This window comes from Cupressus sempervirens, chromosome 3, assembly GCF_028749045.1.
Source record: "Cupressus sempervirens isolate cs-2001-9-10 chromosome 3, ASM2874904v1, whole genome shotgun sequence".
NCBI lineage: Eukaryota > Viridiplantae > Streptophyta > Pinopsida > Cupressales > Cupressaceae > Cupressus > Cupressus sempervirens.
This window is the reverse complement of record NC_143120.1, coordinates 690636687-690663678: the sequence shown is the minus strand read 5'-3', so window position 1 is coordinate 690663678 and position 26992 is coordinate 690636687. Positions and strand designations below refer to the sequence as shown.

Genomic DNA, 26992 nt, shown 5'->3' with positions numbered 1-26992 from the left:
TTTAAGGAAATGTGAAAACTTGGTGAGCCTTCCAGACAATTTTGGCGAGCCTTCCAGACAATTTTGGCAATTTATGTTGTTTGACAAAATTATTTTTAGACTGTTGCACATGGCTGTCTGTGTTGCCAGAAAGTTTTGGAAACCTCGCCTCTCTGCAGGTGTTGACATTGCGAGGTTGTGAGAAGATCTCAAATCTGCCTAATAGTTTTTGTCAGCTGAAGTCTTTAGAATATTTGAGCATACATGGATGTAGAGGATTGAAGAGTGCCTCTAGTAATTTTAAATGTTTGAGTTCACTAATTTCGACTGATGCTTCGGAATGTCCTTAACTGGAGGAAAATGCAATGGAAAAATTAGCTAAGTTGAAGGGATTGATGGTTGTGAATATAATTAAAAGCCCTAGGCTGATAAAGGTGGCAACAAGTGAATGAGCAACATTCTTTAGCAGTAGTGGAGATCAAAATATCGATAATCATTGTAACACATTTTCTTGTGCTTTGCTAAGAATTTAAAAAATTTGACTGGTTATGGTCATCCATGTTCTTACACGTGGGTCTTCGTTGCACTGTAGGGAAAGCTTTATGACGAGTACTCAGATGTGGATGTGATCCATAGAAAATTTTTTCACAGCAAGTCAAAATTGGTGTCATGTAGTTGGTGGTGTTGCCCAATCTGGCAGGTGGAGTAACGTTGTGGATCGTGTTGAGGGAGTCAAGCAGTGTGACATATTCATCATCATCATGGGAAGCGATGAAGAAGAAGTGGGAGGAGGTGGTGGCTTCGGAAGGGGAGAAAATGTTATAGGAAAGGTGGTTTTATAGTCCACGACACTATGCCATAGTTTTTGGGTTTACATATGGTGACAGTGAATGGGAATACCGTGTACTCTTTTTCGAGAGGCGCTTGGCGCTACAAACGAGGCGTACATACCCTACCCCCCAGTGGGATTTGAACTTGTGACCTCTCTTTCAAGAGTACAAGTTCTCCACCACTAGGCCAACTCAGGGTGGACGTCAGATGGGCATGGGAATGGAGAGAGTGACATGTTAATATTCTTTTTAATAAAAAATTATCAGCATACCTCTTGTATTTCCTTTTGGTGCAAGTGCTAGTATGATATTTGCAAACTAATTGGTTTGATTCATACATGATCAATGAAGATCCCTTGACCTATATTTTTTAATAATCATGATCTATAGAAAATAAATAGTTTATTTTCATTACAAATAAGCACAATTATTTGCAGGATGCCATTAGGAAATATGCTACTTTCTTGTAGATAGGAGGTGATGAATATATGTGACTTTCTTAAAAAAATTTAATCTCTACAAAAGTTTAAACAAAAAACTCATCAATAAGTAAAATATGTAATGAGTACAATTCAAGCTAAAAATAAATAGAAATGAATAAATCAAATAATACTTTACTTTTGGATGAGTAGTAATTTTTTCTACTTTTATGACATTACACTTAGCCCTATGTTCATCAGTGTAAGTCTCTTCTTTAATGTGAACTTTAAATATGAATCTATTGAAGATGACCTTGTATATAATTTCTCCTAGTTTTACATCATCTTGTTCTTCATGCTTCAATATTTTTAATTCCTTTGTTGTAACAACCATAACCTCTTCTCCCACTTTTCCAAAAATAGTAACCCAAGTGAAAGTTGTGTGACCTTGCACTATATATTGAAGCATGTATATGTAATCACATTCACAAAAACTCATAGCATATCTTTGACAATACCAATTATAATTTCCATTATTATTCACCTTCATTTTGCATTGTCTATCTTCAAATTTTAAGGGACAAGCTACATAATAAAAATTATCCACCTTTACAAAATATAGGGTAGCATTCATCATAATCCAACAATGTGCATTAGATCTAAGTCCCCAATTATTAACTCATTTCATAGTTTTAAACATTTTTGATTTTCTAACATATGATATTGTTACTAAAATTCTACACATGCTGGAATTTTACCTTAATAGTAACATTGCAGAAACATCCAAATCATTCAATTTCTATTCATGTACATTTCATAATTTTGCAATCACGTAGAAATCATGAGCAAAAGGAAGTACAATGTTTATTGTTTAAATCATTAATTGATATGTACAATTTTTAGTTTTACAAAATACAGAAAGAATAGAAAGTGTTGGAAATAAAAAAATCTCACACAAGTTGTGAGTCTAACTACTGCTTTTATGCATATTGAGAATGAAAAGAAAAATATAGCATAGGAAGGAAGAGTTAGAGGTAACTAGTCATTGCCTTTTTAGCCTTTGACTAGTCAGATGGTCTTTGATGCCCTCATTTTCCCAATGACGCTCGTGCATGGATTGCTCCTGATGAGAGGGTGAGGATATTGTTTGCCCATTCAGTGTAGGGATGTTACTACATGCATGGAGATGTGCATGCCAAGTCATATAAGGGGGTTCAAAACTGCATAGTGAGCACATCAATGTGTGTGGATGAAGAGGGAAGGTGACTACTTGATGAACTCGAATTCATACTCCTTGACCTTCCAACTATAGTTAAGTGCTGAGACATTTCCAAGCAATTGCTCTCCCCCATCAAGGGAGGAATTCTTTTTCTTGTGGAGGACCAATGTATTAGTAATTTACATATTTTATGTAGGAGAGTTGGGTACTAGGCTCTCTAGTTATTATTCAAGTGAAACTCTCTTTTTCATTTTGTAATTATTCAAGAGAGACTATGTATGATGAAGATGGCCTACAACAACTGATCTCCTCCCAGAGCAAGCAAACAAATTAATGTTGGAATCGGTTTAACTATAGTTTGACTGAGCTAACTACCAAATCAGAATAAAGTACTAAATCTTACTACAACAAAAATATATAGTTTATAATTAAAATTTTTTTTTACCATTAAAAAATAAGATTTTTCTTATTTTTTATTGGCTAAAGCAATTAGAAAAATCAATTTTCATTATGGACTTTTTTATAAAAATCCTAACATTATAACAAAAAAAATGTAAATATTTTTGTAGAAAGTTCACAAATACATGTTCATTCTACATAAGCTGAGAAGCTCCATCTAGGCTTGAAAGAAAACTTGTGAATAAATAGTATGTTGCCCCTTCAAATGGCCAAAAAAAGGTGCAAAAACACCATCAATTATGCTATAAGAACACTGTAACCCTTTTTGCATTTGATCATCACAATTTGTGGCACCAATCTTTTCGGAGGGACTTTTTGGTACCACTAAGTTAGAGCACAAATGCAACCTCCTGGCAATTCCATTGCATTCATATATTTATTTAATAAATCCTCTAAACACAAGCCACATGCCATGTAAACATGTACATATATCGACTAAAGTTCTTAACATATGTGAACACACTATGATGTAGGGCATTGTAGACTTTCTCTAGTTTCTCTTAACCCCAACCTTGGATGAAGAGGGAAGGCGAGAGCTTGATGAGCTCGAATTCATACCCCTTGACCTTCTCAATACGATTAAGCCACAATTTCTCACCCTCATTAAGGAAGCAATGAGCTTGTTGATAAAGGTTTTATTTTAATCTTGTCTAAAAACATTTTGTGGAATAGTTGTAGGTTAACTGCCAGCACATATAGTTTTTAGACTAGTAATCTTTAGTAGTTTTTGTGTCATGTTTTTTAAGTGTTAGAAGTGGGAGAGTTATGTAGGAGTAAATTCATGATATGACTTTCTACTAATCCCTAGTTTATGTTCCAATTACTACAGGAGTAAATTTAGGAATTATTTATTTATGTTTTAGATGGTTGTTTTATGTAGTATTTGTTTGGATTATTCTAGAGGCTTAGGATTGGATCAAGAATTTAATTTAAGAGTTTATTAATAATAAAGAGGGGTGTTCCAATTACTATAGGAGTAAATTTAAGAATTAATTATTTATGTTTTAGATGGTTGTTTTATGTATTATTTGTTTGGATTATTGTAGAGGCTTAGGATTGGATCAAGAACTTAATTTAGGAGTTTCTTAATAATAAAGATGGGTGTTCCAATTACTATAGGAGTAAATTTAGAAATTAATTATTTATGTTTTAAACTATTGTTTTATGTAGTATTTTTTTGGATTATTCTAGAGATTTAAGACTGGATCAAAAATTTAATTTAGAAGTTTCTTAATAATAAAGAGGGGTGCTGAAATCGTAGAGTTCTGCAATTAGAAGGTGTAATTTACTATTTTAGATAGATGAATTAAAGAATGGAGGTTTTTAAAATAGAGGTTGTTCTATTTTAGTCTTTAAATATTCTATTTCTTGTTTCTATGTGACATTATCTAGGTTTTCTTATTGCTATGTTGTTAACAGATGTTATTATGGAGAAATCCTTTTGTTTAATTTATGATTGAAATTTTGAAATATGGATTTGCATTAGTGCATCAATTTGATATTAGAGCAATTTATTCCCCTATCTAAAGATGTTAATGGTCCACTTTGTTTGTTTTTAATACTAATTTCTTATTAAGCAATCCCTTTGTTACCATTTTAACATAACAAGAATGTGAGTAACTATGAGGATTGTGTGGTTTAGTGGAGGAAATGCTGAAATATAGAAAAATAATGAGTGAACATTGTCAAAGCTTTGCCCCTAATTCTCGGAGACTAGTGTTAATAGTGGCTGAAATTTTGCAATTGATTGGCATTTTTCTATGTCATTAAGTTTTTTGAGGTACAAGAGTTATTTTTATACAAATGTTTGATAGTTGTGAGTAGACATTGTTGAGTTGGTAGTCATCATAAGAGAATGCCCATAGAGAAACGAGAATATAGTCATTCCTTGCAATTATTGAAAAATATTCTTAATTATTTTTAATGGTACAACATAAGAAACATTGAATTGTGAAGAGATAGACAATTGCCTTGATTATAAATAATTGGTGGAATGCATCAGATAGTATGAGTGTGTGACTGATTAAACAACATTACTATTAAGAAATTGAATTTTTTTTTTGTATGAAAAATAGTTGGAGGCTTGAGTTCTCTATGGGTCTAACTTTCTACTCTCAATATTTTCCCCTTTCAATTGTACCATGCCAATGAGAAGAGTTTCATATTAGAGTTTTAAATAATTAAGTTAGTCATGCTATAAGGGAATATACAAGAAATTGTAGATGATCTCTTATTGTTACAGCTGATGGGTCTTGGTGTTTCTTAGTCAAATTTTGCAAAGAGTTGATGATATCTAGCACCAGTCCACAAAATATTAATTTTTAGAAAATAAGAGCTATCTTAGAGATAAAGAAAAATATTATCATGTTGTGTCATAATGTAAAATATAGGATAACCGAGTTGGACGAAAGAATAAGACAAAAACAAGGGAAGCAACAAGGGCCATCCATTTCTATGTTTCTATATTTTTCTTCCTCATTGTGGATATTGTCATCCTAGTTTAGCTCATTGACCTCAATGTGGTTAGTTTGGTTCTTAGTAACCCCTTCGAGGTCAACCTCACTAATTTCATCTTGTTCAACCATAACCAAATCCTCATCTTCCCCATCATAGCTAACATCCTCCTCCTCAATATAGTCTACATCCTTTGCGTTCTTATTTTTAGTCTAATCCTCCACTTTGATCTTTGTCTCAAGGAATTTCCAAACCCACAAAGGTGTCTTTCTTCTTCGCCTTTTGTTATTTTTGATCTTTTTTCTTTCAGATCCTTTCTGATCACCTGTCCACAAAAGTCACCTCTTATTGACCACCATTTCTCGTGATATTCTTATCTCTGCTCTCCTCATTCTCAATTTCCCATTTGTTGACATCAATCATGTCTTTTACAGTATTGCTCATTTTAGGGGTGGAGCCTTGGTTGCTTTGCAAATAATTCTTCCTTCTAGAAGGGATTTCAAGTAGCAGGGTTTCTTCAAGGGATTTTTTTGGGCAACTAGTAGGTATAGACAACTCAACTCCTAAAAGCCAAGTGATGGGAAAAAATATGGTGCTATAAGAAAAAATTGACACTTGATGGAGAGATGGGTTGCCACCATTATCAATGCTACCCTTTAAGGAGGAAACCATTAAGAATAGGACATTAATTTTCTCCCAATGACATAGGAAATTCAATAGGGCTTAGTGATAGGCATGGTAAGGGTTAAATCTCCCTTCAGAAGTAAAATACTTTATAACCTAGAGGTAGATAGTAGCAAAAGGAGAAGGGAGAGAAAGTTTGTTCTACCCATTTTTAGCATTTACACTTTTCCCCTTCTCATTTCCACCAAATATTTTTTCATGTAGTTTCTGTACTTTCCTTGGCTCTTTCTTTTCACCTAGTGTCCCTCATACTTCAACCTAGTGGCCTCCGCAATTAGCTTCATCATCAACGTAAACTCGATGTTAGTCACCATGCCCTTATGCTAAGAGTTGGAAAACTTAGAAGAGATTTCCATGTTGAAGCTCCTAATAGCTTCAATGAAATTGGTTAGCCCCACATCTTGAAAATACTTCCATGTTTCTAGGTTTTGTTTTAGTTCTCTATCATCCCTTGGCTTAACTTTCTTGAAAATAGTAAGTTTTTATAAATAGTAACTCTACAATAATATAGCTTTTATTGAAATGATAGAAACATAAATATATTTGGGTGATGCAAGGTTTACTATATTCATAGGATGTTCTTACATCAAGTAAGTTAAGAGCATCACCATATTTGTCAAAGAAGATGAGAATATTGTTATGGTTCATGGTGACAAATCTCATCAAAAGTGTACAAGGGTACTAGTACATTTGAGGTCATTTTTCAACCAAAAATTTTGACCATCAATTAATGAGGTTTTGATTGGTCAGATTGTAGAAAGAAAAATTTCAATTTTTAAAAATCTAAGTCCATGTTGGTCAAAATTTTGACCAACATAGGCTTAACTTTAACATGCAAAATTATTTTCAATTTCATTGATGTTGAGCGTGCGAATGAGCTGGAGCTACAGAACCTTGGGTCGACCCATGCCAGTGTTGCTTGCTTTCTCGCCGTTGGCTCCTCATCTGGAACACTGGACTCCATCTCTCGCATCCGGCTCTGAATCTAGCACTTAAACTGGCATTTACCTCATACATTTTTGTCAATAGGCTTTCACTTGGGCAATAGCCCATCGGCATTTCCTCATGCACCTGCTTCCTTAGGGCTACCGAGATTTCCTTAGCTTCACCGGCAGCACTGGCTTGCCACTCTCCTGCTCTACGCGTGACCGAGCACCTTAGGGGAGCTTCAGATGCTATGGAGTTGCTATGGAGCCAGGCGGAAGGCCACGAGGCAGTTGATAGAATAACCGCTGGAATGCACTGTCTCTCTATAGTTTGACTGTCGAGATATCCTATAAATTTGGCTCCTAAAGGGTTTGTGTAAGGGATCACTCGTATGCTGCTGATTAAATAGGTATTCTTTCTCTACTGGTTTCTTTCCATTCTGTTTACATGCTTACTTCTCCTCGATAACCTTGCTTAGATCATGTTCTTTTGCTTCCTACAGGCACTAGGTAGACAGTAGAAGAGGTGGACAATATCGGCTTGGAGTTCTTCCCATCGATTTTGGTAAAATGGTATTATGTGATTCCATGTTTTTTTATTTTCTTGTCTTTCACATCTACCACTACAAGTTGTTCTATTTATTGAAACTAGTTTCAGAAATTTAGAAAATTCAGATGTTATATTTGACGTAAATAATAACAATTTTTAATACTTTGTTATGTTTATTTAAGAATTAATCATTCTTGACAATTCAAAATAATGAAAATATGAGGGCTATGATTTATTTACCATCGGCTATAGATTGGTTACGCTAGAGCATAGAGGGATGCCCTGTTAGGTACCCTTCGTAATGCCTAGATTCTATCAGCCATAGTGAGTGCATGGGCTTTCTGGAGCTGGGATATACTCGAACTCTTCTGTGCTTTTGTGGTCCTTCAGCAGTCGTAGGGCCAACATGACTTGACATGGTTTTGTCCCCCGAGACCCCCGACTGATGCTTAATGCCGATGAAAGTGACATGATTCCAATCAATTTTTAACAACCAGGAACCCTCGTTTACATGAAAGTGACTGTAAATAAATTATTTGCATAATATAAATATAGATATTGTATCTATTTCATTGAATACGATTGTAAAATATGATACTTTGTAGAAATCCTTTATATTGAGAGGCCTTTACTCTTTTAAATCTGTAAGTATATTGAGAGGCCTTTGCTCTTGTAAATCTGTAAGTGTGTCTCATTTCTACTCCAAAAGTATCTCTGGGATCTTGATAATTAATCTATGAAATATGAACATGGATGAGTAGTAAAATAATAAATTATATTAGTCATAATCCAAAACATGTCCATAGATTCTAAACATAACCGCAAAATATTGTTTATTAGAACTATAAACTATATATGATCGCACTTTAGTTCGTTATGGAGAGTCATGTCTCATGCAAGACACATCTATCCATACATATTTTACCAATTCAGATACGAAGTAAATCTATTTGATTTTTAAACTTTTATTTTTAACAATTGTTATTGAATTCATGTTACTTCCGTGCAAATGAATAATGTAGCAATCGAATCCTAATGGAAGTATCAAGCTATTTCAAAAGATGCCTTAAAGACTAAACAGAATAAACACCCAGACCGATTCCTTACAGTCAGGTGAAGAAATAGAGAAATGACATATTCAACAAATTTTATCAGATCCTCCTGCTGCCTTGTATAGTTGACCCATATTCAAGCTAGGCCAAATGTAAATAGAAATGTTTTCACATGGTTTCAATTTTATTTTGTCACTGTTGTGGAATTTGATTTCCTTGAAGTTTCCCAAAGCATTTTCAGCAAATTCATTATGTGCATAGCCTAAGATTATTATAGTCTGCATGAAAATAAACACATCTTTATCAAGCATTGTATCAGATAGTTCATGTGCCTTGCCTAAGGTTCCACATTTCCTCAAATCATTAGGGTCTACATAAAACACATCTTTTTGAAGCCCTCTATTAGATAGATTATGCGTCTCACCTATGGTTCCATATTTAATTTTTCACATGTTCGTCTTTCCAAAGGAGATTTTTCCCTCTGTAGCATAGCATCATTTAGTGCGTAAGGCATTAGGGAAAAGATGAGGATCCAGAGTAGAATGAGCACCGAACATGTGTCCAATTTTTATTTTAGTTTCATGAAAATAATTGAATTACGTTATTAACAATTAAATACTAAAAGTATTAAGAAACTAGCAAATAGAAGTAGTGTTGCATAATCAGAAAAATTAGGCATGTGCCAATCCCTGATCTTATAATTCATTGGTTATTACTAGTGATTTTGAAAGGTTGCAGAATTTAAAAACAAATTCCCAATTTTAAAAGATTGCTATGTTTCAAGTGAATGTACTCGAGAGAATGAAACATTAATTGCCAATTTTATCTGCAGTCATTCAATATGTTTTTCTTAAACTGGAGAGAAATTTGAAGAGCATTTTCAGCTCCATTTTTTAGTTTCCTTGGTGATTGCAGTATATTCATATGGCATTTTTAGCAAAACTCGATTTGTGCTATATTTATATGGCACTTCATTTTGGTATTGATGTTATTCTTGAGAAGCATAGTATATTTACAAACACAGAGAACTCCAAGCTGATCCTTAAAAAAAAATTTGGGAAGTAGGCCTAATTAGGTCTAGTTCACAAAGTACCTACCTTAGTTTCAAATAACACAACTTGGCCAACTATTTAGACATCCCAAGGAGAACATATCAGCACCAGATCCACCATTTTTTTGGTCACAACCATTCCAAGCTTCATTTTGCAATCAATCTATCAGTCTGCTATCACCCAAGCACATAGAGATGCTAGGATAGGGCTTGGTGTTTCTCTCAACTGCCAAAACCATCGTGTCTACAACCAAATAAATCTTAAAGTAAATCTTCTTGGCTAGAATTCCCCCCAAGGCCATAATTTTTCAATGGTTGGAATAAGAAAAGAACAGGGGATGGAAGGCATCACCTTTCATTATATAGGTATAGTGGACTAGCACATTCTGTAATCAAAGTAATGCTTGGTTTCAAGTGACATCTACGATTTCATTTATTATTATTATTTATAATTTTTTTTTTTTGTTTTAGCTTACTTTAATTTGTTTTGATTTCAACTTACTATTTCTTATTATTGTATTCAAGCACAATTTAATACATACTTTCTTACAAATGTAACCTTGTTTGTTTCTCAATAGTTCTTGGCTCACCAAGGTAATATTTTGTGCCTCCATTCTCAATGCTCAAAACCATGTCTTGTGAATTATCTCAAAAGATGAATTGCAACATATGCTTAAAAGCCTCATTTCAATAGAGTAAACATAGCAGACAGAGATGTGATTCTAATTTCCAAAATAAGAGAATACCATTAGATGCTATACTTTCAAGTTGCTTGAAATGACTCTAGACTAGTCTTGAAAGATGTTCAAGCAATGAAAATTTTATATTGGATCTCTTTTTAATCAAACTCTTGCTTTGTCTTAATACACCTCCAACATTCACAATGTCATTTTGTTACTGTTGAATCTATTATTTTGTTACTGCTGATCTATGTAATGCAGAAATATTACTATAGCATGTGTAGCTCTTCAGGCACCTTTTCAATTTGTATTTTTGAAAATTAATTAGCCTATATCCGATCATACATCTGTTTTGATCTTCACTACAGATTTTAACACCAACGCCTATCGGCTATACTCTTGGACCCTGCCAAGGTACAAGTGCTAGTTTATGTTTTCATACGTTTGGTTGATTATTTCATTTCTTCCAGTGGTTTGAGTTGTCTCACGCTTGGAAACTTACACTAAATATGGCATGCTCTTCTTTCATGAGGTTTATTGAAAACCTAAAGCCTTCCACTGGTAATGCCATTGGTGTAATGTCATTCGACTAAATTACATTGCACATTTTACTGTCATAAAATGCCATTTGCGTCCCCTATTCTTGTCAATCTCGCACCATACTGCCCATTTATAGAGGGTCAGTTAAAGGAGATGCTTCACATTTTTCTTTCAACACACGAACCCCTTGAAGATTTCTCGGCAAATGTCCAATGTTTGCAGAACTGCATTGAACAGAAAACCTTTTTTACAAGGCAAAAATATCCTCCCATTTCCTCACTCACAGACAATTTTCCTTTGGTGTGTATCCTAGTCATAGGTTGTTGAGTGTTCTACCTTGCCTAAATTTGGTCCTGTTTTTGGGCTTCTTCCTCTTAGATCTAAGACACCTTTGGGGCATATCTTTGAATGGGTTTTTGAAAGGTTAGTGATTTTTGTGTCAGAAATGTGCTAATCAGTGCACTGTAAAATAAATTTGTTAATTTTCAGAAACACACAAAATTGGAATTCCGCTCTTCACACCTCTTCCAACTTCTCTTTATTGTATACCGAGTTTGACTCATCTCTTTATCAAAAATTTCTTCACATTGCACTCTTTACCTGATTCCATTGACTCTTATATCGAATCTTAAAGTGGTCTAGCTGAGTTACAAAATTTCTGTATACAGTCAACATATGTGACCCATTTATAATGGTCATTTTGTGAATTAAATATTAAGTCTTTATTGGTTGATCAGTAGTTTAGAACAGTTGAATAAATTAGTTTAGAGAAACTACCAATTCAAATGCTCATTGTGTAATAATTAATCAAGCATAACAAGTCATACTTGGCATATCCAATTCATGCCTTGTTCTATTTACCATGATAACCAGCATTTCTATTGTTTTGCAAGCTGAAATAACATTTGCAGTGCACCATAGAAAATAGATTACTCTACCTCTATCTGATATTTTCTTTTGAATATTCTTGAATGTCTATTGTTATTGAATGAGTGGCATAGGCTTTTTTAAATTCTATTCGTCATATATTTCTGCAGTTGTGATTATTTGAACTTAATTTGGTAAGGATAGGGCCTGTTTTAGTACAGTTGGTACCGGAGTAGATATTTCTTTTGATTTGTTTTCATTTTCTGTTGAATTTTTATTTTTTTTGGAGGGTTTAGACTTGTGAGGCAACCTAGCAAGACACAAAGCCTATGTTCTTTGTTGAATTATAAAGCACTGTCCATCCTTACATTTGATGGTAATGAGTGCAACTATTGGTGCATCAAATTGATATTAGTTTTTTATAGGAAAATATTTGTGAGGGATTGTTGAATCAAGATATGCAAAGGTAGCTAATTATGATGCCTTTACAACCAATGATAAGGTAGCAAGAGGAGGCTAAGAAGGAGAATGTTCAGGCCTTTTTTTACACTCAAATAGCTCTTATCAAGAGCTTATTTTTAAATGTGTAGATGCAAGATTCGTACAATTTTCCTCTAAATCCTTTTGTTCTTTCCACCTATCATATCACATTTGCTGCGGGAATATTTTTAGGTTATTATGGCCTCAGCCTTCTCTGGCCTAGGAGTTGATGTGGGTGTTGGAGCTACTATTGTTGGTGAGAATGGCTCCATTGAACAAATATTTGCACAAATTCATTTCCCAAGATGTTTCACAAGGTAATCCCTCTCTTGATATTGTCCTCAATGCTAAAGATTTTGATAATGTTTGTGCTTGGCTTAAGCAACAAACATTGATACACTAGTACATTTGGGGTCATTTTTTGACCAACACGGGCTTAACTTTAACATGCAAAATTATTTTCAATTTCATTGATGTTGAGTGCGTGAAGTAGCTGGAGCTATAGAACCTTGGGTCGACCCATGCTCCTCATCTGGAACACTAGACTCCATCTCTTGCATTCGGCTCTGAATCTAGCACTTTCTGCACTTAAACTGGTATTTACCTCATACATTTTTTATGTTTTCATATGTTTGGTTGATTATTTTATTTCTTCCAGTGGTTTGAGTTGTCTCACACTTAGGTGCTTACACTAAATATGGCATGCTCTTCTTTCATGAGGTTTATTGAAAACCTAAAGCCTTCCACTGGTAATGCCATTGGTGTAATGTCATTAGACTAAATTACGTTGCACAATTTACTATCACAAAATACTATTTGCATCCCCTACTCTTGTCAATCTTGCACCATACTGCCCATTTATAGAGGGCCAGTTGAAGGAGATGCTTCACATTTTGCTTTCAACACACAAACCCCCTAAAGATTGCTCTGCAGATGTCCAATGCTTGCAGAACTGCATTGAACAGAACACCTTTTTTACAAGGCAAAAATGTCCTCCCATTTCCTCACTCACAGGCAATTTTCGTTTGGTGTGTATCCTAGTCATAGGTTGTTGAGTGTTCTACTTTGCCTAAATTTGGTCTTGTTTTTGGGCTTCTTCCTCTTGGATCTAAGACACCTTTGGGGCATATCTTTGAAAGGGTTTTTGAAAGGTTAGCAATTTTTGTGTCAAAAATGTGTAGAAGGAAGTTCCCTTGGAGCTTATCTTTTGATTCCCTAATTTGGCCTTTCATGATCCTTGCCTTGGTGTTTTAAGTACTTCCCCCCCCTAAGTGCATTGTCCAAAATTGTAGTTGAAAAGACGGTTTCCCTTGAAATCCTCTTTAACATTGGCCCAATAATAGGTCGCACATCAAAAGTACCCTTGTTAGTTTTGGTTTGACACCCTTTATTCAAAACTAGACATTAGATCGTTAGGTTCTAGGATCTCATTCTACCACTAACTCTTTTTCTCACAGTTGGTATTAAAGAAATGATTTTTGCATACCCAAGCCCTTGTTATAATGTTCATCAAGTGATTATCTTTTGGGGGAATATTTTACTCTTTAATCCTACTCCAACATCAATTACCTGAGAACATATTATGGATTTCAATATCAAAGCTTCAAGTTTCCTTAATCCTCTTTAAGTAGCTTGTGAATGAGTAATTAGAAACTTCAAGGCTTGGACACAAGTAATAATTCAATTTGGGTTTTACTAAGATTGTGTTGGCCTTGTATACTAATAAAATATTATCTTGTAGGAAAAGATAGAGTTGAGAGCATAGCTTCCTCATCATCCACACCAGCAGAAACCTGACACAAGTATCATCAAACCCATGGGAAAGAAGAGAAAAGTTGATCAAAGAGTTTGAAAAGGTAGTGCTAACAATGAAATATATGAAGTATGATGTGCTCCAAGTGTTGAAGATAGAGAACTTGGTTTGGTTTCTAATGGACATAGACATCAAAGAATGCAACTTAAGAGGAAATCAAGGAAGATGTACACAAAGGAAATGTTTCTCAATAGGAATACTATACCAACCTTCTTAGTCTAGGATAGTTTAGAAATGATTCTTTCCTACATCCATTCACTATCCAAAAATCAGCAACACCTTAGATAATAATTACTCACCAGCTACATGATTTTGTTCCCTACCAGACAATACTATCATTATTGCCTTTGATTCTATCAACACAATCATAGTCTTTTGGACTCCTAGAAGAAAGTACATGACTTTGAACAATAAGGTCTTTACCCTTAGCGAGTATCAATCCATGGAGCATGAATGCAAGCGATAAGTAAACACATAGTGAATAATCCTCCTCACCTAGTATCTCTAGGAAAAAAGTCATATTACCCATCCAAGGGATCATCATTATTTTATGTCGCATATTTATGGAATTAAATGTGAAAGAATATTCCCCAAGGATGCATTATCTAATCTCAACATTATTGAATCTACTACCTTTTTTGACTAGGCACAAATGATCTTTGAAAATATTGGTTGACAACTAAAAGAGTTGTAGCAGACTCACAATTTTTATATGACATCTTAAGTAGTTTGGATGATAGATTTGTGTTGACAATATGAAGCGTTGGAGACTAAAGACCACATGGGGGCTCCATTTTGAAATATGTTTTGCAATATTTTGTAAGGCTAATGGTACATTCCTATACAACACAATAATATGCCTACAAGGGGACCCCATATTTTAATTGTACAAGAAGGGGAAAACCCTTATCAAGCCATGGGGGATGTGGTTCATAAAGATTTGGTGACACACCTATATCCATGTGTATGGGTTCTAATGACATCCCTATCTACTACCTCAACATTATAGTGATCAAATCATCATGCTCAAGTTCTACAAGTAAATCCTGGATGTACATAATGTATTTTCCATAGAAAAGGTAAAAGTTGTGGGCTTCTCATTATCATGTAGAGGATACAAGTGCACTTTGGAAACTACTAAAGATGCAAGTTCCAAATTGGAAATCCTTAAACTGAGAAAGTTCTACTTGTTGAGGCCCAATTTTGACACCAAGAGGTAAGTTAAACAAGACATTTACCACTAGCTATGGTGGTCACCTCCCTTGCCTTGAGGATTTATAAGTAGATTGTCAAGATGACTTTGATACATTCTTATGGAGGCATTGCCAAATTAGAACAGAAAACATGAAGTTGTTTAGGTTGAGGACTTTCTCAAAGAAATACATTGTCGACACACTGACCTTGGATTCACACTTCAATAAAAAGAAAATGGGAAGTATTTTTCTAGAGCCTTTTGATTGGAACACCCCAAATGTTTATGACATTAAAGTGATCAACAAGCCAATGATTGATAATAGCTTATAATGCTCAACTAGTGGCGCCACCATTCAACATGTCAACAGATTTAAACTTTGGCAACTATTTCTGATTTCTGATTTCTCCTTATTTTAGAAAGTGGTGATCTACACATACAACAAGATATATAATTAGCAGCTTCAACACTGACTTGACACAATTGTTTCCATTAACTGAGCAAATTTTAGATTGCTTGATGGCTGCCTCCTTTTAGCACCATCCTTAATAGAGTATCCACAACTGTAAGAAATTTTAGACAAAGTGACATCCACCAATATCACCAAAACCATCATATCTGATACCATGCTGGAAAACAAGGCACAAAGGAGAAACTCTGTAAAAGAGCTCTGAGATTGCATTACTAATTCATCCAATATATAGAAATACATAATAAATGTGAAGTGTACTGTTGGTCAAAGTTTGATGCAGCATTCATGGTGGATGGTAAAGTGAATGGCTATGTAGTTGACTAAATTGGGTGTTGAGCATCTATTTACCGACCATTTTGTCAGTATCAGATGATTAATTTACACTATCTAACATGGAGGATATGATAGTTGGGATGAACCAAATACTCAAAAGTCTTATTGTGCTTCATAGTATTCAAGGACTAGTATTGTTTTGTTTTACCTTGTTTGCATGTCACCTTCTAGTATTGAAAACTTGGAGCTATAAGGTGGCTAGTTTTACCATGTTGAAAACATTTTCAATAGTGTGGAAGATACACGGTTCAGTATTGTAGGAAAGTTCTATATTGTTTGAATGGTGGATATGATTTAATTTCTTACCAAATCATCAAAGGTCAAAGTGTAAAGTTTATATAGAGGTAGAGGAGTCATGACATTGCCAAAAGAGATGCCGGTCAAAGAAGTAAGAAATTTAGGTAATTACTGTTTATTGGTTATTGAGAACTATTGCCAAGGCTATATTGCCAGAATTATGGTTTTGTTGAGTCTACAAATAATGGAGGAGGCTCATCAAACCATTGGTAGAGGAGGCTCATCAAACCATTGGTATAGAGTATCTAGCACAAATGGTAAGGAGACGAACATAGAAATCATCTTTGAAGATCGATTTAACAATCTAATAGAGTCATCAATTAATCTTCCAAATCAGTGTTGACATTATCATCAGCTACAACATAGTAAAGCATTGTCCATTCAGTAGGAATTTAAGGTAGAATACTATAGAGATATCAATACCATACATTTCATAGGGGCCAAAGAATACAGAATGACAGTCATGGGGCATTTATTTACATTAGATATTAATATTAGAACAGAGAGTTGAGTATTATGAACTCAGAGCATTATTTATAGATAACAAATAGTTACAAGAAGAATCATTATATCATTCTTTAACAAAGAAAACCTATACTTGAAAAAAAAAGGTAATAATATCTACTCACAGTGGAAACACCAATTGTGGATTACCTATGTTTTAGAAAAAGTGATTTAATCAAACAAGGTGATTTAAAGAGGATAAATATAAGGATATTAATTATATCAAGAGAAGCATATAGAGAAGTGAATCCCAAATAGCATATAACTGGGATAGGGAATATTATAGGATTATATATACCATGTACACTTGCAAACAATATGTTGAATATAGAATTATAATGTCAAGTCAAGGAAGTGAACATAAGGAGTTTAAGACCATATTGTATCTTACAATTGAGAAATCTGTCAATGTCATCTTGTATACTCAATATCAAGAATCAAATTTCATAGCAAGAATAGTGAAGTCTTTGAAAAATAACATTGTTGGTTAATAATTAAGGTTAAAGGTTGAGTTATACAAATACTTAAAAGATATTATTTTGTAAGTGAAATCATTGACTAGAAAGGAGTATTTTATAATTAATCTGAAGGAGTATTTTATTGCAATTCCACCTCATTCGCATAGTATAAAGATTAAAATTCAGAGGTGAAAGATTACTCACAATAAAAAGCTATATAGTAGTCCCACCCAAATCTATTGGAGAACACCAATAAAAAAGGTGAGGTCACATGCATATGGTGAAACCTTCATGAGTAGTACATAAAACAAGGTTATGAGTGTAAGTCCAACTCTACCAACCCATGGAAACAAAATCCTATTCAACATGCATCTTGAACGAGTAATCGATGATAAAATTTATATTAAAAAATATGACTCCAAGGAGGCAAGGCCCCATCATGTTAGGTTTAAGATATCCTTATCTATAAAGTTTAAATATTACAATCACCAATATTGGCAACACCCTGCTCCTACCTTATGAGGTTTTGGGTAGTCTTGGGAACAAGATTGATTGCCCTCCAACAATTCAAGCTGATAGACAATAGAAAAAAAACAACAATAGAATCTACCAATGAATTCCCCTTCTTATAGGAATGTTTTACTTTCTCCGTATCAAAATTATAAATAAGGTTAAGGATGTCATTGAGGATAGTATTCACATTTCACCCTACCCTAGAACGACCTTTAACCACATCAATAATGATTTTAGAGTCCTCCTAAATTTCCAATTTTGTGAATGCCAACTCAAGGGAAAATTTCAACCCTCACAAGAGGGCCATACCCTCCACTTTATTGATAGTATGGTCCCTGAAAGGATCGACATACACATCTAGAAGGCAACTCCTGCCATTGTAGATTAATCCTCCCACAACCTCTTTACCACTACTCACCTCACCTTCAAAGTTAAGTTTGTCCCACAAGAGGTTCATGGAATCCATTTAGTTTCCTTTCTAGTGAGGATTTTATTTCTTCAAGCTATGGTGGATGTTATTTCTGGTAATGGTTGGTTCAATCCAGCTCTTGCAGCAATGGAATTGAGCCAAATGGAATTGAAATTAGCTCATTTTTGGTTGTGTGCTTTTGGAATGTTTCAATTTTATGGTCAATCAATCTTTTGGAAACCCTATAAGCTATAGGTGATATAGCCCGTTCCTTCTAGAAAATGGCCAACAAGTCTAATAGAAGCTTATCATTGTCATTTAAGATTAAGGACATAATGATTTGCATACAAACTCTCACCTTGTTTGAAAAATGCTTTTTAATTTTTTTCAAGAAGCATTGAAACATTTTAAGAATACTTTTTTCACTCTTGAGTTTCAACATAATGATAAAGGATCTAGTTCTTGCCACAGTTTCTAAAATCTTAGCCCTCTCACCAAAAGTTAGGGCTTCAGTATCATGTAACCCATAAGGGCATTGCACTTTCACTTGTAGAGCCTTAGTATGTCATCAGTATAGGGGGCTACATGAGCTTTTATTCTTACAATCTCATTGTACCAAGAAGCAACTGCAAGTCTTACTTCACACTAGTGTTCCAAAAACTTGTACAGAACCTAAGAGAGAGCATTGAGGGCCGCGAAGCCTAATTTAGAAGCTTCCAATTTGACTGGCCCACTTTGGAAAAATATGAATCTAATTCCTCTAGCTTGGATAGAACACCATCAGGAAATTTCAAACTCCAATTGTAGTCCCATTACATAGACTTAATTTCCTATTTCTTTTACTTTTTGCAAGTCTCCTAGTTGTTCACCATTGAATGTATCATTAAATGCATTGAGTAAAAAATCACTTTTATGATCTGCCATTGTCTTCATTTTTTTTGCTAAATTGAAAGATTCTACCCCTATTCTCCTAAATTTTAACAAACCCTTTTCACTCCATCAACAACTAGGACATTTTATTGAACAATTGGCAGTACTTTTTCAAAACAAGACTTCACAATCAGCTAATACTTGATTTTAGTAAGAAGTATTGAAACATATGAAAAATCATTTTTTTTCACAATCAACTATGGAACCTTCCTTAGTATGTCATCATTATAGGGGAGCTACAGGAGTTGTTATTCTTATGATCTCGTTGTAACAAGAAGAAATTGCAAGTCTGTCTTCTTCACACGGATGTTCCAAATACCTGTACCAAACCAAAGCACAAATGTTACAAAAAGCTTGTACCAAACCAAAGAAATCAATGAGGGCTACAAGGCTCAATTTAGAAGTTTGCAATCTGGCTGGTCCACTTTGGACAAATATGAATCCAATTCCTCCATGTTGTAGAGAAAACCATTGGGAAATTTCATGGACTCTAGTTGTAGTACCCTTATATAGAGTAAGGTTTTCTATTTCTTTTTGATTTTGCAAGTCCCTTAGCTATTCAGGATTGAATGTACCATTGAATGCTTCGGAGAATAGTTCACTTTTCTAATCTGCCATTGTCCTCATTTTATTTTTTCCAAACTGAAAGATGCTACCCCTTTTTTGTTCAAAATTCTAACAAACTTTTGTCAACACATTAACAACTAGGCCATTTCTGTGAACAATATATTTTTTGTGCTTGCAATCAATTAATTATTGGCAATTAGAAAATAATATTGCTTCTTGCATCCTGATCATATATCATTGGTGGTATCATTACGGTCTCATGACACTTGGGCCTTGGTAAAATCAATGAATCTTTTTGAATTCAATGATTAAATTGGACATTTAGATTGTGGTTGCATAAATCAGATTTAAAGGTGGGTTTTCTATTACAACTTTCGTCTTGTAGGTGTTTTTGTTAATGTATTCAAAATTGTAGGTGATTTAGTGAAGCCATACAGTTAGAGTTGTAGACAGTCTCATAGTTTGTATTTTAATTGATGTTTATTTAAGGCTGTTGTTGTTGATCAGTTTTACATCAGATTTTTAATGATTTTCATTTGCCCTTGTGCCTATCACATTGATGTAATTTCAGTTATGCTTTGCTATCATCATTCAGGTGGTTTGGTTTGAGGAAAAAACTTCATTCTTTTCAAAGTTTTGATGTTTGAAGAATTTTTGAATTGCATTGTATGTGCAAGTGCCTTTGCTGATTTATATTAGTTTACTATATCGAGAGGTCACTTCTATTTGCATCATCAAATGTATAGATTCATTTATTTCTTTAAATGTCATCATATAAACATCTCTAGATGGCTTTGAACTAACATTTTCAATTAGCATGCACTCCAATGCTTTCTAAATAGTTGGTTTGTGTTCATTATTGAGGGAATTTGACTTTTCCATATGGGCTTGCCAAGGCTTTTTCCATTGGACCCCATGAGAGAGTAGTCAATCCCCACAAGATTTGTTGCCCCTAGGTCCCTGATTTGACATTGTAGAAAAACAAAATAATTTATGGAAAAACCGTGTCAACCAATCATATGCAATATGATGGACCCACAATATTTTTAACACTTGACTTTATGGTTATCCCAAGTGAATAATTTGTTTCTCCAAGAAATTTAGTTTTTCTAAAGAAAGAATTCACCATGATAATAAATGCACTTACCTACTATTTTCCAAGATTTGCAAGAATTTTGTACAAATTTGTATTGAAATATGAAAATATTCATCAAAAAATAATTTGTTTTAAAAAATAAAATAAAATATTCACCAAGAAAATTAATGCAATTTGCAAAGATTTGCAAGCTTTTATAAAAGAAAGTTGGGGGCCTCTTTTTGAAGCTGTCACAAATCTCTAGTTAGTTTGATAATTTACATTTGGAGAGTTCGAATCTCCAAAGTTCATACATGAACTTAAAAATTGTCAGCAAAAAGATCATATACATACTTCTTCATGCTCAATATAACCCGTCTGCCTCACATCATAAAGTTTAAAAGCAACTGCATGTGAAATTCTAGAGAAAATTGTCTTATCAATTTTATAAACATAAGTTGCTTTTTCATTTTTGAAATGGTGCAATATATGAAAGTATGGAGTAAGGGATGAATGACATAGAAAAGGAGACATCTTTCTGTACTTACAGTTAATCTTGACCTCTGGGATGCATCTGGATGGAAAATGCCGAGACCATGAACAAATTATCCAAATTCAATGACTCCGTTGTGATTTTTATCAAATAGATTAAAGATCAATTCGGTAATGCCATAAAAATTCCTCAAATGAGCACTAGCCATGAAGCAATTGAAGCAGCAACTAGAATGGTTATAGTATAATTTTGTTAAATAAAACAATATTATCAACTGACTACAACTACATATGCACAGAATAATACATGGGATAAATAATAGCCATATTCTAGTATTTAACACATCATCTATTCTTAGTTAAACTCAAATCTCATAGAGCTAAATTGATAAACAGAACATACCATGAATTTCCTCAAACTATTATGAATGTCAAATCATTTCAGAGGTGCAATGGGCATATGCAATTAGTCATTACTGTCTAATATTAGACTGTAGATATAGACAACCTATGCTTAAATAGAGCTGCACTAAGGAGCACCATAATAACTTAAGAATAGATGTCAAGCCTCAGATGCCACAATTATTGAGAAGGGATTCGTTAACAAAAGAGAAGAGAATTGCCAATGTAAAAATATTGAATGGGGTCATATCTATGCATCACACTTTATTGTTCTAAATCAGTGGACAAAAAATATCCACCTAAATTTTTTAGAACAAGTAGATATTGAAGAGTCCCAACTATATAAATCTAAAATGATCTCTAGTGTTACCCCTTAAGTTCATAAGAAAGTGCTTGATCATGTCCAAGTCAGCAAACAATAAAGGGTACTTGTAATGATCTTTTCTAGAATTGACACAATATTTTAGATTTTCTGCCTAGAGGAATTTCAACAAACAGTTGATGTGCAACCCAAATATCAAATACTATTGCCACTATAACCTTACTATGCTGACTACTAACAAACTTTCAAGAAATATTCAGATCTCAATGTCAAGGAAAATAACTAAACACCACTGTAATATTCTCCACCTGAATAAATCAAATATTGAGTACTTCGATTGGTGGAAATTTTATCAAATAGTTGTCTTGAAAACAAACAACTTAAACAAAGCCACTAAGGTCATGCCATTACAACACTCTCCTTATACTTCATTACAAAAATGGTTTCATTAATCAAGCATTTTAACAAACAAATGATATGTGCCCGACTGCTGTAAGTTAATGGCAATATTGTAGTACAGATTTAATTGGAGTTTCATAGCATAGAGTGGCCGCTCAACAATGGATTTCAGTTATATTGAAACTCACTTTACTGTTGCAAATGAATACAAAAATTGCAATACAAACAAGCTAAGGAATACTATCAAACATTACATATATACTAGCCAAGGAATGACTACACTTTAGGAGATTGAAAATACACATGTGCCTACTGTATGCTTCTTTAAGTGTGTCCATGGACATTTAATTTTGATCACTAAGTTTTCTGTCATGTCTCACTATTTTTCAAAAGTACTTGAATTGCGCCTTCTAAAATCTCCCAAAACATGGAGCGGATGTCATTGTATGTTGGGCACTCCATGATAAATGCCACTCTATCTCTACCGCTCCTATGTTGCAAAATATTGTCTCCTTTCATTCTTCCCCAGGTACCTACCTGTTTCACTCCTAAAATGATGAGAACTTGTCCTAAGCTGCATTATGGGCACTTTAGCTCTCCATTCAGTATTTGCTCCTTAATATATGCTTTCTATTTGTGATCTTTGAGGGTTTGAATTCTTTGATATAATTGTCTTTTTTGTGCCCATTTGTTTTTGACCATACGAGACTTCTGAATTTTCCTTCACGGACTTCTTTATTCTATCATTGTTATTGGGATTTTTTTGCACATCAACTTTCCATTTTTTTCTCTTTTGGCATTTTGCTTCATCCACAATCTCTTCCTCCTTTCATGTCTCTCCTCTATGAAATGTAGGCCAATAATTTTTTTCACAAATTCATTTTTCTTAACATCATAAACCTCTTTTGGGAGGTGATGATGGATAGGGGTACAAGAGGAGGGCTCAATATATATGTAACTCTCCCTTATAGATATACAGCTACAACCTACCCAGATTTTAATACAACTAGATGGATTTGTGGGTTCAATTAGGTAATTAGATGTTGCATAATCTATTTGCCTACCTAGACTTGATTGTTTTGTCAAGGTCATCACCACCAATATGTAGAAGCACTGAATCTTCAGGTTGTTGTATGATTGTTCATGGGGAATACCAATTGATGCTACTATCTACAGTCAATGAATTAAAGTTATAATTTAGACTATCAAAGCATCACTGTCCCATACCCTTTTGACTAGACTATCATACCACTAGAATGACCCCTTTGTTCTATTTATGTTATACCTTATAGCAATGGGTTGTTCTAAATTTTTGATGTTTGTAAGTGTTCAAACTCGTAATGAATTTTAATGATGTAGTTTGCATTATTTGCAATGAGTGAAATTAGTTGTGATTAAATTAGTAATATATTTAAAATCGAGAGATGTTCGACATGTTTTTTGATGTCTATGTGTAACTAATTGTGCAATTTTTGATCTATTTTGTTGTTATTGTTAATGTTGACTTCTAGTGGAAGTGTTTGATTTTAATTCATAAAATTTCATAAAATTATAATTGTAGATGTCTAGCTGATGTAGGAAATGATTCAGGTTTAATGTTTATAACAATTTGGGAAACTCTTTTTTGGATTGTTTTAAAAATTGTATCCTATTGTTCTAATAATATGCAATGCTTTTAGGAATGTCATCCATGGTAGTGATGCAGTAGAAAGTGCAAAGAAAGAAATTGCCCTATGGTTTCCAGAGGGTGTGTCTGATTGGCAGAGCAGTCTGCATCCTTGGGTTTATGAGTGGTGAGATCTGTGATCCATTTTAATGTTTATATTTGAGAAGTTTTTAGGATGTTACTAAGGTACTTATTTCATCTCATATCCCAAGAGTAAAATGCTCTTAGTATTTTTGTTGGAGTCTACTTATTTTGTTATAGTAATTATGAAGTACATGGTTCTAAATTTTTCAGTTAGGGACTTATCTATTGATACTTGAAGTTGTATGTTCACAAGTATATCATCAATTATAATAAATGGTTTTAGCAATAATAGATTAATGAATGGTGGTCTAGCATATGGTGTTGGTGTTTATCTTGCTCCTGAAGATTGCTCCTACCTGAGGTATGAAAGATTATGTTCAAAGATAATGTCTTGGTGGGGATTTTTTTAAATGTTTGAATTCTAGAATATTCTTTCCTTTAATACACATATTCTTTATTTAAGAAGGAATGTTTGACTTACTATTATTGTTTATTTTTTATAGTGTTCCATTTTCAGACCTGGACATTAATGAGGAACAGTATGCTATGTTGTGTCGAGTTATTTTGGGGAATGTTGAAGAAGTTCCTCTTGGTTCTCTTCAATTTCATTCGAGTTGTGAAAAGTTTGATTCTGACATTAATGATATCGCCATTCCAAAGCATTACATTATTTGGAGCACTCACATGAATACACATTCTTCCAGAATATGTTGTCAGTTTTAAGCCTCCTCACCAGTCTCAAGGGGAATAAAAGCTCCATATTCCTCATTTTCAAGAGGTTCCTTCTCATTTTGAAAGTTAAATACAAAAGAGAAATTCCTTTGATTCTTGTTGCTATTTTTGATCTAGTGAAACTGGTTCAATGCCTCAAAATCAATGAAATTTCCTTGTTCTCATCTCCTCACTCTCTTTGTGTTGTTTAATTATTTTTACCTTCACATATGAATGAGTTGATTGCTATTCTAGATATGTATGTTGTGTATAAACTATTTGTAGGAAATTCCTGTGGTTTTCTCTTTGTCTTGGTATTTGTAAATTCTTTACATAATTGGTGTTATCCATGAACATTTCTTAACATTCTACTTGGACATGGATATTGATGGTAGAGACAACTCCTTTGTTCAGGTGAAGATGGCGAAGCATAGGGTGAAGGATGGATCAACTCCAAGGAAAAGTTTTTGGACAAAAGAAATACACATTGCCAAAACAGAGAAGGATGCTCAAATTAAGCTGAACCTCTATCATCCATCCAAGTTTCATATGATCAATCCATTGAGGAAGAAAAAGATAGGAAATCTAGTAGGATACAAAATTGTCCCTGGGGGCACAGCCGCAAGCGTTCTTGATCACAATGATCCTCCTCAACTTCGAGGTTCCTTCACTAACAACCAGGTTTGTACCAGACTTTGAATTTCATTTTCTTTTAAATGTTAGTGAACTTTTTTAGTAATCAGTGATGCTAGCATGGAACCCTTCCCTTACATGAAAGGTTTTTGACCTAAGCTATGAATTAGTGAGGTCACAAACAAGGGACCTCATCCCCAATTATCAATACCAATGCTCAAACCTGTGAGCACATTAGAGCATTGAAGGTGACTAGTGATGTTGGCATGACACTCTTCCAATACATGAAACATGAAATGCTTTTGACCTAGATCTATAAATTAGTGAGGCCACAAACAATGAACCTCATTCCCAGTTATCAATATTGATGCTCAAACCTACTAGCACATTAGATTTTTAAAGGTATAAAACTATGATCACAATGAGCCAATAGGAGTTTGAGCCTTTATGGTCACAAAAATATCACCATCATAAAACCAAAACACTATGGGATGAACCCAATCAGACTTTGAATTTCATCTCTTATATTTATTTTTGAAATTAATGTTGGTATATGTGACCAAAACCAAATTGTGCACTGTAGTTGGCCATGCCTATTTTTGTCCATTGTTTTTGTTGAAGTTTATTTAGAATCAAAATTAAACATTAAGTCTAAATCTACCTTGCTTGATGGCATTGAACACTTTTTCATGTATTAGATATGGATAACTCTATACAACTGTAGTGAGGAGTGGGCTGGTGGGCTGTATTCTTATCAAAGCCAAGGTGATGATACTCTGGCTGCGTGGTCTGACAGGTAAGTTTGAATACCATGGAATTCATACATCTACAGTGAGTTTTTCATGGACACAAACAGATTAATGTATTTCTATAGATTGAATTGCATTGAATTAGTTTGTATAAGTTGAACTTACTCAAATATCAAATGTAAGAATCACTTTTCCCAAATTTCTATTAAGTTTTAATAACCAAACTTATTAGACTCAATTTATAAAAGGGACCCAATCTTTATATGAAGCTCTTTATGATTTTGTGTTTCAGGGATCACCCAATTGAGAAAAAGGACATTGTACTTTGGTACACAATGGGCTTCCATCATCTTCCTTGCCAAGAGGACTACCCAATCATGCCAATAGTCTCTTCTACTTTTGAACTGAAGCCAACAAACTTCTTTGAAAGAAATCCTATTATGAGGGTTGCACCCATGTTTGATAGGTTCCTTCCAACATGTTCAATGTGAGCTCCATGAACATTTTCACCTTTTCATCATGCACTGAAAGAAGTATAGGAGCCAAATTTAAGGTCATGTCTATTAAATCCACAACTTTATCGTATGATAAAAAATGACCATTTTTATATTGTGGATAAAAATGTTACACAAACGGTCGAAGGTACTATTTTAATGACAAAGTCCATGACATAAGCACTTAAATGGACCTTCCAATATGTGTAATGTCAGCCTCATGAACATTTTCACCTTTCCACCTGCTCTGAAAGTTGTAGAGTAGTCAAATTTTAATTCAAGTCTAT

General features: G+C 33.9%; 1 protein-coding gene and 1 pseudogene across 1 annotated transcript; both read left to right on the top strand.

Moving 5' to 3' along the window:
- LOC149568615 (disease resistance protein RUN1-like) overlaps positions 1–26992 on the top strand; it is a 51389-nt pseudogene that overhangs the window by 10396 nt on the left and 14001 nt on the right.
- On the top strand, positions 110–26702 carry LOC149568616 (amine oxidase [copper-containing] gamma 1-like). The gene is made up of 5 exons (XM_089823415.1): positions 110–174; positions 680–809; positions 25163–25510; positions 26161–26258; positions 26504–26702. Exons 1-5 carry the CDS (start codon positions 110–112, stop codon positions 26700–26702), a joined length of 840 nt encoding a protein of 279 aa, XP_089679541.1.

Excerpts from the sequence above, each read along its gene's own strand:
- LOC149568616 (XM_089823415.1), top strand. The coding sequence starts at position 110 with ATGGCTGTCTGTGTTGCCAGAAAGTTTTGGAAACCTCGCCTCTCTGCA. Across the intron at positions 810-25,162 it reads GAGAAAATGTTATAGGAAAG|ATAATTGGTGTTATCCATGA; the intron begins GTGGTTTTATAG and ends TAAATTCTTTAC. Across the intron at positions 25,511-26,160 it reads GTTCCTTCACTAACAACCAG|ATATGGATAACTCTATACAA; the intron begins GTTTGTACCAGA and ends TTCATGTATTAG.